General features: G+C 58.3%; 1 protein-coding gene across 4 annotated transcripts in view; it reads left to right on the top strand.

The window, feature by feature from the left end:
• The window catches only part of SH2D3C (SH2 domain containing 3C), a 29,548-nt gene that overhangs the window by 4,137 nt on the left and 7,602 nt on the right, over positions 1-17,809 (top strand). The window contains exons 1-4 of one of the 4 annotated variants that reach the window (XM_070251842.1): positions 244-509; positions 8,825-8,864; positions 15,535-15,663; positions 16,818-17,272. In XM_070251842.1, coding sequence (XP_070107943.1) covers positions 466-509; positions 8,825-8,864; positions 15,535-15,663; positions 16,818-17,272 — 668 coding nt within the window. In that variant the 5' untranslated portion in view covers positions 244-465. Of the gene's footprint in view, positions 1-243; positions 510-8,824; positions 8,865-11,523; positions 11,733-15,534; positions 15,664-16,817; positions 17,273-17,809 lie in introns of those variants that run through there. The other 3 variants (XM_005605802.4, XM_070251843.1, XM_023628941.2) reach the window with 3 other exon arrangements.

Raw genomic sequence — 17,809 nt, 5'->3', positions numbered from 1 at the left:
TGAGAGGTCCTGGGGCCTCCTGAGGCCCCCGGGGGTCTGAGATACGCGCTAGGAGTTTGCGGGGCCGGGGCGGGGGCGGGGCGGGGTCAGGGGCGTTGCCTTTCCAGGCAGCGTCGCGGACTGTTGGGGAAGCTGCGGTCTGAGCGGGGCGGGGCGGGGCGGGGCGGAGGGGCGGGGAAGGGGGCGGGGCCTTCCCGCCCCGGAGACTGACAGACGAGGAGAGGGCGGAGCGAGCCGGGAGGCGGAGGGGCGTGTCCGAGGCGGACCGAGTCCTTCCCCGCGGGAGGGGCTGGCGGCGGAGCGGCCCCCGGCGGAGGGCGGAGGGGCGTGTCAGGGGCGTGGTCTACAGGTCAGGCTCCGCCCCCGGGGTCCTGCTCCGAGCTCCGCCGCTCTGCGCCCCTGAGTAAGGCGGGAGCCGTCGGGCTGAGAAGGTCCTCGGGCTGCAGGAGGTGACCGCGGGGGACCATGACTGCAGTGGGCCGAAGGTGCCCAGCACTGGGACCCAGAGGGTGAGTGACCGAGCTGGGCCCGAGAACGGCCGGCGGGGACGCGAGTGGTCTGAGAGGGACAACCATGCCCCGGGGGACAACTGAAAAAAAAGGGAGTGCCGGTTTAGCATCAGAGACTTTTGAGTTTTCTTTGGGTGTAACTGTCGCTGCCCTGTCCTGGCTCAGGTCTGGCACTTACTCTTCACAACAGCCCCAGGAGAGAGGCACCATTATCATCCCCGTTTTACAGATGAGAAAAGAGAGGTTTACTTGCCCAGTGGACACAGTGGCGATGGTCAGAACCAGGGTTTAACCCCACCTTCCTGACTCGAGCCCTTAAAGGGCCAGAGCCCTTTCCAGCAGGGCCAGGGCCTCCAAGAAGGAGGGTCTGGAGCAACCTTGAGAATGCCAAACCTAGGACCCAGCCTTCCTCCCCTGTGGACAGGGGCCCTGGTGGTCCTGGAAGTGCCTCTGGCATCAGAGCTGATGGCAGAAATGGAGAGATTCTCCCTCTCATCCCCTAATAGTCTGGAGTGTCCAGGGGTCCTGCGGAGCGTGGAGTTAGCAGATCGGATTGAGCCCCCTCCTGGTGCCCTGAGATCCAGTGTCCCACCGGCCCTCAGGCCAAGTAGGAGGCCAGGGATTGTTGAACAGACAGGGAAGCTGCTTTGCCTGTGCGATCTCAGACTTGCCCTGCCCGCTCTGGGCCTCAGTCTCCCCAGCAGCCCAGCGGGGCCTGGGATGGTGTCTGAGGACCATCCAGCTTAGGGAAGAGCGCCTTTGAGAACTGCTACTGAGCAAGAGTGGGGCCCCATTCCCGAGTGTCCCAAGGGGATTGTCCCAATGGCTGCCCAGGGAGCAGCCTATGCTGGGGGAGATGATGTCCCTCCCTCACCCCCTGGGAGGCAGGGTGCACCTGGAGCAGAAGGAAGGAAGGGGAAGAGGTGAGGCTGCAGGAGTTTCCTGGTGCCCTGTTCCCTGCTGAGATCATGGGGCATGAGGAGGAAGGAGGGGGGAGGGGCCCATAGCACAGAGAAGGAAGGGCCTTTAGCTCCAAAAAGGACAGCGCCAGCCTAGCCTCCCCCTGCACCCCCCGCCTGCACCCTCAGCCTTCTGCAGTGAAACAGCGGGTCCAGGGAGCTCTGACCCCCTCCCCCTCAGTCCCTGTTACAGAGGAGGAAGCGCAGGCTCAGAGAGGGAAGGGAGGCCTCCCGACCCCCTGACCCCACCCCCACACAGGAATTGTCAGGCCAGGGACCCGGCAGAGGAGAGCCAGAGCTGGCTCACCAGCAGTCAGGCCCTCCTGGACCACCCAAGGGCGCCATCTACCACACGGGCCCTGGGAGAAGGGAGCCTCTATTTGCTGCACTCTACCCATGAGGAGACTGAGGATCAGAGAGGGGAAGGGCCTTTCCCGGGGTCACAGAGAGATTAAGTGTCAGAGCCCAGATTTGATCCCAGATCTGACCAACCCCTAAAGCCAAACTCTGAACCACGAGGCCGCCTCTCAGCTCCCGCAAGTAAAAATCTCAAAGCTGTTTCTACCATTATTTCAAATGACTTCCCATAACCCCTGGGAAGGAGGTCATAGGAGCCCACTGTACAGATGAAGACGTTGAGGTTTTGTGAGGTTAATAACTTACTCAAGATGACACAGTTAGTTGAGTTGGAATTGTAGACATTTTAACATTTATTGAGATGTAACTATGTCCTAGACACTGTTCTAGGTCTTGGGGAGATGGCAGTGAGCACAGTAGACAAAACTCTGCCCTCGTGGAGCCCCCATTCCACTGCAGCGAGCACAGATGTTAAGACAACCAAGTTGTATGGTCAACCAGAAGAGAAAAGGGCTATGGAGGAAAAATTTAAATCAAGCGGGGAATTGATCTTTGGGGCCTTGTGGGGAGTGGCTGGTGGTAGCAATTTAGGAAAGTTAGCCTGGAAAAAGTCTCAGGGACAAAGTGATGTTTGAACAAAGGAGATGAGGGAACACACCCTCTTGCTATCTGGGGAAGAGTGTACCAGGCTGAGGGGACAGCATGTGCAAAGGCCCTGAGGTGGGAGCCTCCTCGATGTGTGTGAGGACCAGCAGAGACCAGAGTGGCTGGAATAGAGCAAGGTGGGGGTGGAGGGAGGAGTAGCGGGAGGTGAGGCTGGGGAGGAAATGGGTTCAGATGATGTAAAGCCAGGCAAGGACCTGGCCTTGCCTCTGAGTGAGCCAGCAGCCATGGCCAGCCTTGAGCAGAGGAGGGCCCCACTCTGACTTCTGGTTTACGAGGACCTCTCCTTTCAGGAGGATTTGAATGCAGCTCTACCTTTTCTAAAATGTCTCACCCCGCTGACCTTTCCTCCCACTCAGAGACCCGGGCCCCTCTGCCCCGACTGCCGAGGGCCTATGCAGAAGGACCCTGGGATAGGGAGAAGGTGGCACCCTCTAGGAGAGCTGGGGGCACCCTCCATCACCCCTGCCCCAGCCCCGGTGCCAGGCACTGAGAACAGACCAAGACACCCCCCCCCCCCCCATTTCTTTTTGGAATGTTGATTCTGGTCCAAGAATTCCCAACACTCCCCAGAGTCCCACGGCCCCCTTGGCCCTACAGAGTGACGTCAGTTACGGGGCATCTGGTAGCGATTACCCACCGGGGGAGGGGCCGCGGTGGGCCCAGCCTGCTCAGCCGCCTCAGCCTCCAGGCGGGCGGCTGGTCCGTGTCTTCCGAAGGGGCCCAGCTGCTCCTGGCTCCCATTTCCTGTGGAGACTTTCTCACAGTCCTCGAGACCCCCGGACGCCTCGGGCTGTGGGAACTGCGCTGGCTCAGGAAGGATGGGCTGTCCCCCCACCTCCCAGCTGGAGCCACATCCCCCCAAACCCTCAGGGGACCCTGTTTGCAGAGTGCTGGAGTGAGGTGAGGGCTGGGGAGGATGAGGATTGGACATCAGCAGCTCAGAGGCCACTGACTGTCTGTACCATCTTGAGCAACTCCCTTCCCCTGTCTGAGCCTCAGTTTCCCCATCTCTAAATTAGGGACAGTAACAGCACTTGAGTCACAGGGGCATTGTGAAGGTTGGATAAGATGTTACAGGTACAGCATTTGTCCTGGGCTTGGCGGAGGAGGTACCAGTACACAGGAGCTGCTTCCATTGTCGCTATGCCCATGTTATAGAAGAGGAAACTGAGGCCCCGTGAGGGGGCTTGCCCGGGGTCTCACAGCTTCCTCCCTCTCAGCTGAGGGCCCTCTCCAGAGCCCTGGATCTTCTCTTTGTTTCTCTCTGTCCATCCCCAGGCTGTTTCCTCTTCCCGTCGTCCTTGGTTGTAGGCTCCTGGTCCTGTTGGAATATTCTTCTTCTTTGCACCCCCCCAGCTCCTCTCCATCTCAGCCCAGGAGCAGTCCCCATTTTCTGGGGGAGTTGGCCCTGTGCAAGGAACAAAGCAGAGCCAGCCGGCTCTGGTCTAACAGCTGCGTGTCCTGGGTCAAGTCACCAGCTTCAGTTTTCTCCCCTATAAAGTTGGGCTTCCAGATAACAGGCGTTCAGTCAGCGCTCAAGACCTGCCCCCACTTGGCTCTTCTCCAGCAGATTTTGAGTCTCAGCTAGCAGCTCTCAGGCCTTGGAACCCTCAGTTCTGCCCCGGGAAGGACAGTCCCCCATCTGCGCTCTCCTCTCAGGGCTAGCAGCCTTTCTGAGCTCCTGCGGGCAGCGCAGTCCAGTCAAGAAGACCAAGTGTGCAGAATGGTGGAGAAGGAGCAGGGATGTCTCCGGGCGGAGGTGGCCCATCTTAGAGGAGATGGGGCAGGCAGGGGCTGAAGCCAGGAGCCTTCCCGGCAGGGACTCCCAGAGGCCCCGTGGTGGGTGTCCCGGGAGAGACGGGGTTTCCGCCCCAGCGCTCTCTGCCCAGGCCCTTTAAGGACTGAGGAGCACAGCGAATGAATGAAGGTCAGAGCGAAGGAGGGGAAGAGTCTTCAGCCCCCAGGAGGGGCAGGATGGGGATGTCCAGGGGCAGGGGTGGGGGGAGGAGCCAAGCCACGGGCCAGGGAGCTTGCATCCTTCTCGTGGAGCCTCGTGGCCCCTCTGGGAAGACAGTTATAATGTGCCCACTTCACAGATGAGGAAGTTGAATGTCAGAGAGGGCAAGGCCGGGGGAAAGCTGAGAATCATGGGGGGGAGGTTGGGGAAGCCTCCACTCAAGGCCATATGACTGGGCCGGGGGCCCAAGGGAACAAACCAGGGACAGACGGACACAGACAGGCAGCAGGTCTCTGTGAGGGCAAGGCTGTCTGTGGGAGGTGGGTGCCAGGGTGGCAGAGGACAGCAGCCTCGCTCCAACACTTCTCCAGGATCCTGGGGGAGCCTCACCCTTTCTTCTGGGCCGGGATGGATGGAGGACCTGAAGCTGAAGCTCAGATTTAAACATGCGTTGGGGAAATAAAGGATAATGGTCTCTAATTACTACTCATTAATACAATTAATTAAGCTAATATATGCAATAAGTGGTATCAGTTATCAGAACAAATCAGCTAATACAGGCAATTAAAGGGGTTGGCTATTTAAATAATTAATGTGGCTGATTAATGGGATTGATTTCATTCAATTGTCACGATTATTTATTAATTTGTTTCACCACTAATAACAGAGGGGAAGTGCCTTTTAAGTCCATAAAATAAGGAATAAATTAATTAATTAATGGAGCTGAGTTTTTAAAAATGGAAGCTTTGATTCCTGGATTTGATCATTACCACAGGAGGGAGAATATTCTAGAAATCTCCAAGTAAACTGAGATCTGCAGGCTGAGTAGGAATTACTCTGGCCCTAAGGAAGAGAGGGGGTTCCAGGCAGAGGGAACATCATGTGCAAAGGCCCTGAGGCTGGAGGGAGCAGAGCTCTTTGAGAAGGCAGGAGTGCAAGGAAGAGCTAGGGGAGAGAGGAGGGATCGCCAGCAGAGACCCGGTCACAGAGGCTTGAGCCACAAGGACTACACTTTGTCCTCAGGGTTGCAGGGGCTGCTGTGACGTTCACTCATTCAAAAACATCTTTATGGGGTGCCTGGCACACTTCTAGGCGGGTCCCAAGCCCTGATCTTGTGGAGCTGGCGTTCTAGTGAAAAGAGAGAGTCAGTGCTTGAGATGGGACCTGTGGCAAGTCAGCCGAGTGCTATGGAGAACAGCTAAGCAGAGGAGAGAGGTGGGGAGCATCAGAAAGCCACACTCTCAGATGGGTGGCCGGGAAAGGCCTCACTGAGAAGGGGACATTTAGTAAGACCTGAAGGAGGGAAGGGTGGGAGCTCAGTGGATGTCTGGAGGGAAGGTATTCCAGCAGAGGGAACAGGAAGTGCAAAGGCCTTGGGGTGGGGACCAAAGCCAGCACGAAACCCAGCTTGGCTGGAGCAGTGTGAGTGGGGGAGTGTGCTAGGCCATGAGTGGGAGAGGCGGCGAGGAGCCGGCGTGTGAAGGCTGTTCTGAGGACTTCGGCTCCTTCTCGGAGTGAAACCGGGAGTAAGACTAGGAGGCCCTCCGGTGCGCTGAGCAGAGGAAGGCCATGACCTGACTTTCCTTTTAACAGGACTGCTCTGGCTGCTGGGGTGAGAACGAGTCACAGGGGGCACAGATGGAGGCAGGGAGTGACACAGAGCCTGGCAAGTGAGCAGTGACGAGGTGGTGGCCGTAGTCGGGGCAAGTGATGGCAGTGGGTGGTACTGGGACATGGTCGCATCATGTCTTGCAAATGCTGGAGTGTGGTGGAGGGGTGGGGGACGCGATGGGGCTGACTGTGGCCCCAGGCGCTCAGCTTCCCGGGTCTGGGGCTCTGCCCTGAGCGCCCGCAGTGGCTCTGGCCACCTCAGCCTGCCTGATCCCTGGGCAGGCCCCCGCCCCTGGGGCTCTGCTCCCACCTCGGAGCCGAGGGGAAGTGGACAGGAAGCAGGAGGAAGCGCTGGGGCGATCCCAGTGTCCTGGCCGACCTGTTCCCATTCGTGGGAGGATTTCCGGGCCTGAATGGCCGGAAGCGCTGGGATGGGACACCTCACCCCGGAAGAGCTGGCGGACGGAAGCAGGGGAGGGGTCGTTCCCCCACCTCACAGCCCCTGCTGCTGGACAGACAGATGGAACCCAAATGGCTTTGGAAGCCTGTGTGGCCCGGCTGCAGCTTGAGGGACTGTGGTTAGACGTCAGGAAGGACTTTGTGGGAGGGAAGGCTGACAGCGGGGCTTCCAGAATGTTGGAAGAGGGAGGGCTGTCAGAGCTTGTCAGGGAGAACCCCTTTGCCTCAGGAGCCATGGGGAACCCCACAAGGGATTCTGCTCTGGGAGCACATACCCTACCCACAGTTTTTGTATTTTTTTAGCTCAGCCTTTTTTTTGTTTTAAATTTAATTTCTTTTCATTAATTGTAATTTATTTATTAAATTTAAATTTGGGCTTCTGTATTTGAAGAAGCAGTCCCTCCCCATTTTGCAGATGGGAATACTGAGGCCTCTCCTGGCCAGAGAACCAGGGTCCAGCCTGACGTAATTAATGATAATGACAGTGATTAACATTGGCTGTTTATTATTCATGTCCTCCTTCAAGCAATATTTCTTGAGCTGCTACTATATGCCAGGCACTGTGCTGGGGGCTGGGGGCTCAACAGGGAAGGAGACAAAGTCCATGTCCCTGTGGAGGCATCAGGTATTAACGGTCAGCATGTAAATGTAAGGTGATCATTTCAGGCAGCGACTGAGGGAAATAAAGCGGGGTTGAGGACAGAGAGTGAAGAACGAAGGACTATTCTAGGTAGGGGGGTTAGGGAAGGCTTCTCTGAGGAGGGGACGTTAAGCAGAGCCCTGAATAAAGTGGGAGGAGGGGCAAGCTGCATGAAGATCTGAGGAAAGTGCATTCCAGACAGAGGGGAAGAGCAAGTGCAAAGGCCCTGTGGCAAGAATGAGCTTGGCAAGGAGGCCAATGTGGTTGGGGCAGAATGAGGAACCGAAGGAGTGAGGGAGGCCTGTTGAGGGGGTCTGGCGAGTTGGGCGGTTGGGCACCACCAGGCCAAACAGGGCCTTGTAGGTTGGGGAACATATGACTCAATTTATACATGTTTTTCTGGCGTCATAATGGCCCCCTCTTTACTCTCACGAGGGAAGAAGCATTCTGGTTTGGATGATGAATTATGTGGCCAGCCATTTGCAGGCCACGAGAAGGGTTTAGATTTTGTTCTTGGGGAGGTGTGAGCACTGGGGGGGTGGGAGGGGTGTGCCCCGTGATCTGCTCAGGTTTTCTCCTGAGTGCCGTCCGGTGGCGGAGTGGAAGCTGGCCCAGGGATGTGGGAGCTGGCCCGGAGAGCCAGCGAGAAGGCTGCTGCGTGCTCCGACACACAGAGGGTGTCCCAGATGGGGCAGGGTTGACACGTGGGCAGACGCAGTCAGGATCTATTTTGAAAGCAGAGCCGCAGGATTTCCTGATGGATGGGGTGTGGAGCGTGCGAGAGAAGAGACACAGAGGACCGCAGGGTTTTTGGCCAAACACAGCAACCAGGATGCAACCGACATCAACGGAGATGGGAAGCGTGGGGCACGGGGGTCAACAGCTCTGCTTTGCGTATGACAAGTGCAAGGCGACTTCAGACGCCCAAGAGGAGGCGCCAAGAAGGCAGTTGGGTTGATGAGTTGGTGTTGAAGGAGCAGGTCCAGGCCGCAGCAGCGAAGGGGTGGCCTTTAAGGCAGGGGACTGGGGGAAGTGGCTCACGGTGGCTGCGTGAGGAAATGTTTGTCTGGGGCCTGGGAAAATCAGCCATCCCCCTGCCTCTGGCTTCTCCAGGCCCCTTGCCGGCCACCGCAGGCAGAAGGGATCAATTCTGCAGCCAGCTGTCACCAGCAGTAGCAGCACAGTGTGCCGGGCGGCCGCTGAGTGGGTCCCTCTGCTCTATCGAGTGAGTGGAGGGCAGAAACAGGGGAGCCTGAGCCCCAGCGTGGGCCGCCAACGTTTGGAGTCAGGGAGGAGTGGGGAGAGAACACCAGGAGAGAGCAACCTCATGAAGCTGGGTGGAGACAGTGATTGAGGAAGCCGGCGCCCTGTTAAACATGTAACATTCATTGGCTCCCTGAAACATCACGACAACCCAATGAGGCAGAGGCTGTCATTGTCCCCATTTACAGATAGGAAACTCAGGCTCAGAGAGGTGAAGGGACTTGCCCAGGGTTGCACAGCTACGGGGTGGAGGAGCAGCTGGCCAGCCGATTCCAGCGAGTGCTCAGCTGCAGGGCCCCATCTGCCTTCAGGATGAGCTCTCTGGGGTTTGAGGGCCAGGTGCTCCAGACAGGTGGGCAGAGGCTGACAGCTGGGGGCACTCACCTCTCTTCTCTGCTTCCAGGGCCGCTGGAGAGCTGGAGGCCGGTGGAGACTACGTGAAGGTAAGAGGGGCTGGGCAGGGCACAGAGGCGCAAAGCCTGTTCCGTGAAGGGCACGGTCTTTCTCTGAGTCTGGTTAGGAGCCAGACCTTGCTGCCGCTTCCAGGAGGAGAGGGGCTAGGGGTCGGGGTGGCACCTGGGGCCTGATTTCACTCCCAGCATCTTCTTCATTCTCTCCTGGCCCCACGCTCAGGACATCCCAATGCTTGTTACCTCCAAACCCCACCCACTGCCAGCTGGACAGGCCCCAAGGGGGTCTCTGTGCAAAGCCTGTGGCTCTCTAATCCTGCCTGGTCTTGAGCCTCGCTGGTGCCGGGATCGGGGAGCAGGGGAAGATGACTCAGTCCTTCATCACAGATGAGGGACACAGCTCACACTTATCACAAGCGTCATTTGTCCTGGGCACTGGGAATGTTGAAAAGGCAGTTTTGAGATAATGATAATAAAAATAATCATGTGACATTACATTTTGTGTGCCTACTGTGTGCAGAGCCCTCTGCTGGCTGCTGGCACTGGAAGGGAGGAGCTTTGAGCTCTTTACGTGAATGAGAGCTTTGCCTTCTTCCCTCATCTCTGAGCTTGGAAGGCCTTCTCATGCCCATTTACAGATGGGAAACTGAAGGCCCAGAGAAGTGAGGTGACTTACCCACAGTCACTCAGCTACTATTGGGCAGAGCTGGGATGGCAGTCCAAGTTCATTTGATGCCAAGACTGTGGACAAAGCCCTTGGGCTTCCACCTCAGGAGCCCCCTGAGCCAGGCCCCCTGCTGGGTGCGGAGCTAGTGCACAGAGCAAGCAGCACCAGGCCCTGTGTCCAAAGGGCTCCCAGTCCCTGTGGGGACAGGGCAGAGTCACACAATGGTTTGAGCTTGTGTTTGGTAATCTAGCAGACCCAAATTCTAGTCCTAGATCTGCCACTTATCTGCCACATTGACTTTGGGGGTGTGTGTCACCTCTCTGAGCCTCAGTGTTCACCTATGTGACGTGGGGTAACAGTGGTACCTCCAACCCAGGGTTGCTATGGGCTCGGTGGGTCCATGCCCATAGTGAGAAAGCTGAGCCTGGAACAGAGCAGGCTGGCCTGGCTCCTGACCCCAGGGACATGCCACTGCCCGAGATGCTGCCTATAAAGCTCCGTGTAAGTGACTCGTAATGGAGCAGCGTGGGCAGTGCTCAGAGTGCGCCCCACCCCCCACCCCTCTCCATCACCAGAAGGCTCAGCAAAGAAGCCACTGGAGCTCCAGAGGTAGGGGATGACTTTCAGCTCGGGGGCTGGGGGGAAGAGATCATGGAAGGCTTTCTGGAGGGGAAGGCATTGCAGCCAAGCCATTGCAGTTGACCAGGAACATTCACCACGGTCCTCTCCCCCGACACCACAGCGGGACAGAGGCCTCAGGGAGAACCAGCACCAAAGCCAGTGGGTGGAACACACAGGGGGCACATTTCAGCACCCCATAAATCCCAGCCACCTGGCAAGGTACTGAGAGCCGCATCACAGATGGTAGTGAGACCCCTGTGAGGACTATTAGCTTTGTATTTTTGCTTTAGTTTATGGGGCTAAAAAAATGTAATTAAAAATATTATAAAAATATACCTGTTCACTGGAACTGAGTAAACAACTCCCTAAAGAATGAACTCAAAAGAATGTTAGTTTTAGTTTCAAGCCTCAAGCGAGAACGGAATCAATAGTCAGTTACCAAAAGTCCATTCCTGCTCTGAAGTACTTAGCTTCGAGCACTCCAGGCTTCTCAGACTATGATGTGAATGCTTCGATTCTAAGGCAAGGATTCTAAAGTTCCAAGAACATAAAATTCCAAGCTCCGTGCTCAGAACTTCAGATGTGTTTATAGAAAACAAACAAACAAACAACTGAGGCCCAGAGAGGCAGACTCACCTGCCTGAGGTCACACAGCCTGTCAAAAGGATTTGAAACCCAGGCCTGACTGATGCAGAGTCAGCAATGACTCCCTTTGCATCGACAAGCCTATGACTCTAGGACAAAAAGTCTAGATTCTAAGACACTAAGCTTGAAGATAAGAGTGTGCATTTATTGAGCACTTACTGTATGCCTAGTTCTGTGAGGTCAGTCCAGGGATGTTTTCCAGATGAGTAAATCCGAAATCTAAGAGAAGGGGCTGGTGGGGTGGAGGTGGGGGCACCGCTAGTTGAACCCAGGTTGTGCCCTAACGGTTGAGCCTTACGGGCTTTCTGCACCCCCGGAGTCTGTCAGTCGAACATTCCGCGATCGTCCGCAGAGTCCCTGATTCCAAATTAGAGATGAGAAATCCTGGGCTCTGGGAGATTTTCTGAGGCCACAAAGGATTTGGTCAAACGCACACAGGGATTTTTCCGGCTTTAGGTATAATTTAATTCAAAGTCTGCCCCCTCGGTGTCAGCGAGGGGCGCGCGGGTCGGGGAGGTAGGAACCCCCCTCGCCGGCCCGGGGGTCCCCAACCCATCCCTCTGCCCCCCGTGACGCCTCCCTTGGCAGGTCCTCTGCTCCGCATCCCCCGACTCCAGGCAGCCGGGGCGCGCGGGGCTGGAGCGCGGGGGGCGAGGGGCGGGAGCGGGGGGCGGGCGGAGGGAGGAACAATGGCCCCCTCCCCTCCCCTGGCCGGTGGAGGGTGGGGTCTCCCCGCCCCGCCTCCCCGCTCCTCCCCCGACAAGGCGATGAGGTAATCGCGCTGCCGAGAGGCACGCGCAGCCGGTGCCCAGCCGGGTCGGTCCCGCGCCCCTGCCCCGCCGGCCGCCGCCCCCCGCACCGCCCCGGCCCGGCCGTCCGGGCCCACCATGACCGAGCGGTGCAGCCTGTGGAGCGCCCTGTCGGCCGCCGCCTGCTGCTTCTACCGCGGCTCCTTCGTGCAGGTGCAGGTGAGGGGGCGGCTCGCCCCCGCCAGGCGCTCCGGGCTGGGACCCCGGCCGCTCTGCCCTGGCCCCGGCCCCGGCCCCGGGCCCGGGAGCCGGGAGCCGCAGCCCCGTGGCGCCGGGCTGGGTCCGGCCGGGCAGGAGCTGCGGGCTGCGGGCTGCGGGCTGCGGGAGGAGGCGGGGTCGCCCCAGCCTCACCTCTGGGCGCCCCGACGCTCCGAGGGGTGAGGGTCCAGCTGCCACTCCCGGGACTTGGGGCTGCAGGGGCTGCCGTTCCGTCCTGCCTCCTCCGCAGACGGGAGCTGAGCTGGGGCGTTGGGTACCGGGAGATGGGGTCCCCGGCGTCCTGCTGGTCCTCCAGAGAGCACTTCGGCTCCTGCGGCTGACCCGGGCAGCCTGGCTCCCCATTGTACCGGGGGCGCTGGGCTGGGGTCCGAAGGCTAAGTGAGGGGCGGGAAGCTGAGGGAATGCTGCGGGTGCCGGTGCCGGTGCCGGTGCCGGTGCCGGTGCCGGTGCCGGGGCTGGGGCCAGAGCGCACGCCGCTCTCCTGCCCTCTAGGTGGGCTCGGGCATGCTCGGGGCGCGGGTCTCCCAGCCCAGCTGGCCGGGCAGTGCAGGTCGGCGCCGTGGCGGTGAAAGGGTTAAACGGAAGGTGGTGGAGGGGAGGACCCGGACCCCGCCTCTCTGCGGAGCATCATCTGGGGATGGCTTTGCTTGGGGTTGAGAGACTGAAGGGAGCTAGAGGGGGCTTGCTGGGCACGGGCCGGTGGGATGGGGTTAAGACCCTGCCCGGGGGTCTCCGCGCTTTTGCCTCCCAAGCCCCCTGGGGGACGCCAGGCGCGTCACCTCTGCGCTGCCCTAGGCTCACACACACGCTCGGAGCCCGCCTGAATGACGGCCCTGCCGGCGGCGGAGCGCAGCATCCCCGCATCGGCCAATCAGGCGCGCGCAGGCTGGGAGGCGGTGAGATCATCTCTGGCCAATAGCAGTGCGCCGAGCGCAGGGATGCTGCATTCGCACCCCACCACCCCCACTCCCTTTTGGGAGCTGGGGACCCCGGGGTCGAGGGTGAGGAGGAGGGCACAGGGCCCCTCGGGTTCCCTACCCTCGGGTGTGTAGGAGGACCAAGTTGATCCCCTCATATTCTCCCTGACGGTTAATTATGGCTATAAAAGTGGATTCTAGTTTCCCACCCCCCATTTACAGATGAGGCTACCCAGGCACAGAGAGGGAGAGTGACTGGTTCAAGGTCACACATGGCAGGCAGAGTCCTAGGGCCAGGTTCTTTGCCCTCTCCCCTTCTTTGCCCCGTCTCTCTCTTGCTCCAGCTGTGGAACTGGGGCAAGTCTCAGTTTCATGCTCTTTGTCAAGAAGAAGGACCCCAGAAGGCTGGGGTACTGGTGTCCTCTCCCCTGGGACTCCCATTCTTCCCTCCCAAAGGGTGTAGTGTTGTCTAAGGAGAGAGGCCCGGGACCCCCCAAAAATAGGGAGCCGTGTGGAGGAGTGGAGGTATCTGAGAAGGCCCAAATCTCAGCTCAGCCCTGGGCCTGCCCGCCCTTCCCGGGTATCAGTTTCTGCCCTGGACAGAGGATGCGCAGAATCCCCATCCTCGGGCCCTGCCTTTCCCTCAGCACCTGCATACATCACTCGCCCCCACCATCTGTCCCCAGAGCCCCACAGGTTCCTCAAAGCCCAGATTTTCATGGACCCATCTCCAAGCTGCTCCTGGCCCACCTCAGAGAGTGTCTCATTGTCCTCCCAGGATGTCTGCCTGGAACCCTCTCTGAGCCCTCTGCCTTCTTCCTTCACACCCCACCAATGGCTATCTAAACACCCTTCCCCCAGGCCCCATCCCCGTGCCCCACCCTGCTCTGCCATTGCCTGGAAAACACTAGGCCACTCTCCACACAGCGGATGGAACCTGCCTCGATGCTTAAAAAACCTCCTGTGGCTCTGCTGTGGCCTCTGGGTAAACCCCAGCTCCCCAAGCCAGCCTCCCAGTGCTGCCACGCCTGGCCCCCCACCCCGGACCCTTGAAGCTTCTCCTCTCCCCCTGCCCCAGGGCCTTGGCTCTGCCACTCTCTTCACAGGAGCTCTTCGCTGCCCGCCTGTCTGTCCCCACCCTGATGCTTTTGCTTGGCTCATCCAGTCCTCCTCCTCCTCAGTGTCTTCAGGGACTCCGTTCCCTGACGATATAAGGAGGGACCCTCTCATCTGCTCCCCGAGCTCTCTGCACATCTCTGAATGTTCAGAAAAGCCCAAACTGCACGTCAGTGTCCTTGTGGCTCCCCCAGGGCAGAGGCCACCTGTCCTGATGACCTTGGAGCCTCAGCCCCTGGCACAGGACCTGTCCCAGAGTGGGGGCTTAATCAGTGTTGAAATAATGGAGTCCCAGGTTCTAGATATCTCTGAAGCTGGGAACCAGGGTGTCTTGGGAGCAGGGTAGATGGGGTAAACCAAGGCAGTGTGTGAGCAGAGGGGTGGAGAATGGAGCTGCAGAGCTAGGCTCTGAGCTCTGTGGAAGGTCTGAGGAGGCAGGGAGTGGGCTGGAGGACCCTCGGACCCTGGTGGGTAGGGGGTCCTGGAAAGAGACTGTCACCTGGGCTGAAGCCAGGTCCTTTTGTGCCCCCTTTCATCTGTCCTGCTGTCTGGCCAGTTCTGGGCCAGATCTGTCTGTCCTGGAGCAGCCATCTTTGGGGACTGGAGTTGGGGAAAAAGAGAGGAAGCAATGTCACGTGTCCTCACAGTGCCGAGGACATCTGTGGGCTAGTGCTCTGGAGTAGCGTGTTCTTTCCTCCTTGCAAGCTGGTGAGGCAGGTTCTGTCATCATACCCATTTTACAGAGGAAGAAACTGAGGCCCAGAGCATTCACACGGCACAGCCAGGACTGGGCTGGGCTCCGTGGTGGGGATGCACCTGGCAACAGGTGCTCCCCTCCCCCTGCACTTAGGCCTCCAACCCGAGGCCACAGTAACCAGGAAACCAGGAATCTTCCCCTTGGGCAGGTGGAAGGGGGGAGTCCTGAGCATTGTCTCCAGTGAGTGCCCTTGGGCTTCCCTGCTGCGCCACAGTTTCCTTATCTGGCAAGAGTTGCTTGAGACGGCAAGGAGGAAAGGGCCTTGGGAATTGTAAAGGACGACACAGATGTCTGTGTGGCGGCCTTTGCTTCCCTGTTTATGGCTGCCTCCTCCACCGTTCCACCGTGTCATCCACCATCCCGGAACATATCTTCGTCTATCCAGCTTTGTTTTTGTCCATGCCTTTGCCTGGCATCTGCTGCCTTACTTCCAAGATCCACTTGTAGAAATCCTCCCTCTCCCAACTTTAAGATCTGTTTGGTGTCACTGGTGCATAATGAGTGTTTTGTTATTGCCGTCTCCTCCAGGAAGCCTTCCTGGACCACTCCATCTCATCTAGACTTCATCTCCTTCCTAAAAGCCGCCCAGCTCTTTGCCGCTGTCCAGTACTGTGGTGCTGATCTCAGTCTGCATAATACTCATGTCGCTTTTGCCTCCCCTCTTAGGCTGGGAGCTTCCTTGAGGACAGGGCCTGGTTTATTTATTGCCTCCTTCACCCCTGGCACATAGCACTGGGCCTGGAACACAGTAGGCACTGTTTGGTGGAATTAATGGAGATGTCTTTACTCCTTCTGGGATAGGGACTTGTGGGTGAGGACCTTTTTGGCATCTATACCTAAGAGTTCCCAGGGTCCCGGGATGGAAGGAGGTCACCTGGGGCAGGAGGAGGGCGGGAGGGAAGGTGGAAGGGGCCCTCAGATCGGATGCCAACTCTTTCTGTCTCCCGCCCAGTTCTCCAAAGAGAAGTACATCTTGGACTCATCGCCTGAGAAGCTGCACAAGGAGTTGGAGGAAGAGCTCAAACTCAGCAGCACAGATCTCCGCAGCCATGCCTGGTACCACGGCCGCATCCCCCGCGAGGTGAGCGGGCCCTGAGCCGGGCCTCAGTCCTGGACCCTTCTACCCCCAGCTCAGCCAGCCCCAGCCAGAGAGGCTCTGACCTATTGCTTGGTGGGTTCAATCACAGAGGACTGGGATGAGGTCTGGCTCTGCCATTTATTGACTGTGTGACCTTGAACAAGTCACTTCACCTCTCTGAGCCTCAGTTTTCTCATCTACAAAATGGAGGATAATAATAGTACTTACCTGAAAGGATTATTGTGAAAATTAAATGAAATCATGCATGTAAAGTGCTTAACATGATGTTTGACCTGCAGTGAGCTCAATGAACATTGTCCTTTGTTGTTTTTGTTGTTGTTATTATTATTATTACTATTTTTTTACTGTTATTGTTATGGGTCTACACATCAGCCTCTTGTGTGTTTGATTAGTGAGTATTAGTCCTTAGGCTACTCTGTTTTGGCAAAGTTGAGTTTCCAGGCTGAGGCACAGACTTGGGCTGGTAGTCACCTGTTCCCTCTTTCATTCATGCTATAAATCTTTGTCAAGCATCAACTCTGCCCGGCCCTGTGCTGGGCACCAAGGATGCAGAGATAAAATAGGCGGTGGCTTCCGTTGAGGGCTGGTAGTCCAGGGTGGGGACTGACAGGCAGACAGTCAGAGCCCGGGGTGGGAAGTGCAAGAATGGAGTGCCCAGAGGGAATGTGGGCGAGCCCTGAGGGGGGGCACTGAGGAGAAAGGCCATTGCGAGATGGATAGGAGTTCACCAGGTGAGCAGGATGGGAAGGACGTTCCAGGCAGAGAAAGCAACTTCAGGGTGCAGAGGCCCAGAGACGTGCCAGAGTACTGGGTGTTTGGAGGAATGAGGATTAGGAACTCTCTGGGCCAACATGAGCCCTGAGAAGGAGTAGGTCTGAGGCCTGAGTTTCAGATCATGGTGACCGTGACTCTCCCAGACCCTGTGTCCCTGTGACTTCCTTTCCAGGGTCTCATGTCCTCCCTTTCCGGAGCCTCTGTGCCCCAGCCCCAATGCCTCTGGCTGAGGTGCCCCCTCTGCATCTGGGTCATTGTGTCCCGCCTCCCAGGCTTCAGCTATCTGTGTCACTGTCCCCCAGGTCCCGGGTCTGGCCCTCTCCTGCCCTTGCCCTCCTCCAGCCTAACCATTGCCTCTGCAGGTCTCAGAGACCCTGGTACAGCGCAATGGCGACTTCCTCATCCGGGACTCGCTCACCAGCCTGGGTGACTACGTGCTCACGTGCCGCTGGCGCAACCAGGCCTTGCACTTTAAGATCAACAAGGTGGTGGTGAAGGCGGGCGAGAGCTACACCCACATCCAGTACCTGTTCGAGCAGGAGAGCTTCGACCACGTGCCTGCCCTGGTGCGGTACCACGTGGGCAGCCGCAAGGCTGTGTCGGAGCAGAGCGGCGCCATCATCTACTGCCCCATCAACCGCACCTTCCCGCTGCGCTACCTGGAGGCCTGGTACGGCCAGGGCCAGGGCAGCAGCAAGGCCGCCAGCCCTGCCAGCCCCTCAGGCCCCAAGGGCAGCCACATGAAGCGGCGTAGCGTCACCATGACTGACGGGCTCACCGCCGACAAGGTCACCCGCGGCGATGGCTGCCCTACCAGGTAAACAAGGACGCCACGTGGCCTCAGTCTCCTCATTTGTTGAGCGGGGGTGTCAGTAATGGAACATTCTCAGGGACATTTTGATGTCACCTGGTTACCTCTGGGGCTGGGTGAGACCAGGCCCCGGTCCCAGGAAAAGCCACGGCTGCGAGTCATTCCTGAGGCCCTGCTGTGCATGCGGCCCTGCACTGGGTGCTCTCTGCGCCCAGTCTCCTTGACTCACGTCCCCTGGGAGGCGGCTCTTGTCCAGACCTGCTTTAGAGATGCCGAAACAGGCTTAGAGAGAGGAATGCACTTGCTAGAGAGTGCTTTGACTCTCTGCCCCAGGTCCGTGACTCCAAAGTCTGTGCCCCTAACTCCTGTGGCCTTCCTGGCCTTTTGCAGAGACCCGCTGTCCAACACCACCAGCACCTGGATAGGTCCCATCTCCCTGGGCCTGGGCTGGGTGCTGTCAGCCAAGAAATTGCTGGTTGGGTACCCGGCAGGCAGCCGCCACTTAGCCTGTGGTTTGGAACCAGTGACTGTCATGGTGCCAGG

Source organism: Equus caballus, chromosome 25 (genome assembly GCF_041296265.1).
Source record: "Equus caballus isolate H_3958 breed thoroughbred chromosome 25, TB-T2T, whole genome shotgun sequence".
Classification (NCBI taxonomy): Eukaryota; Metazoa; Chordata; class Mammalia; order Perissodactyla; family Equidae; genus Equus; species Equus caballus.
This window is presented reverse-complemented; position numbering and strand designations above follow the sequence as displayed.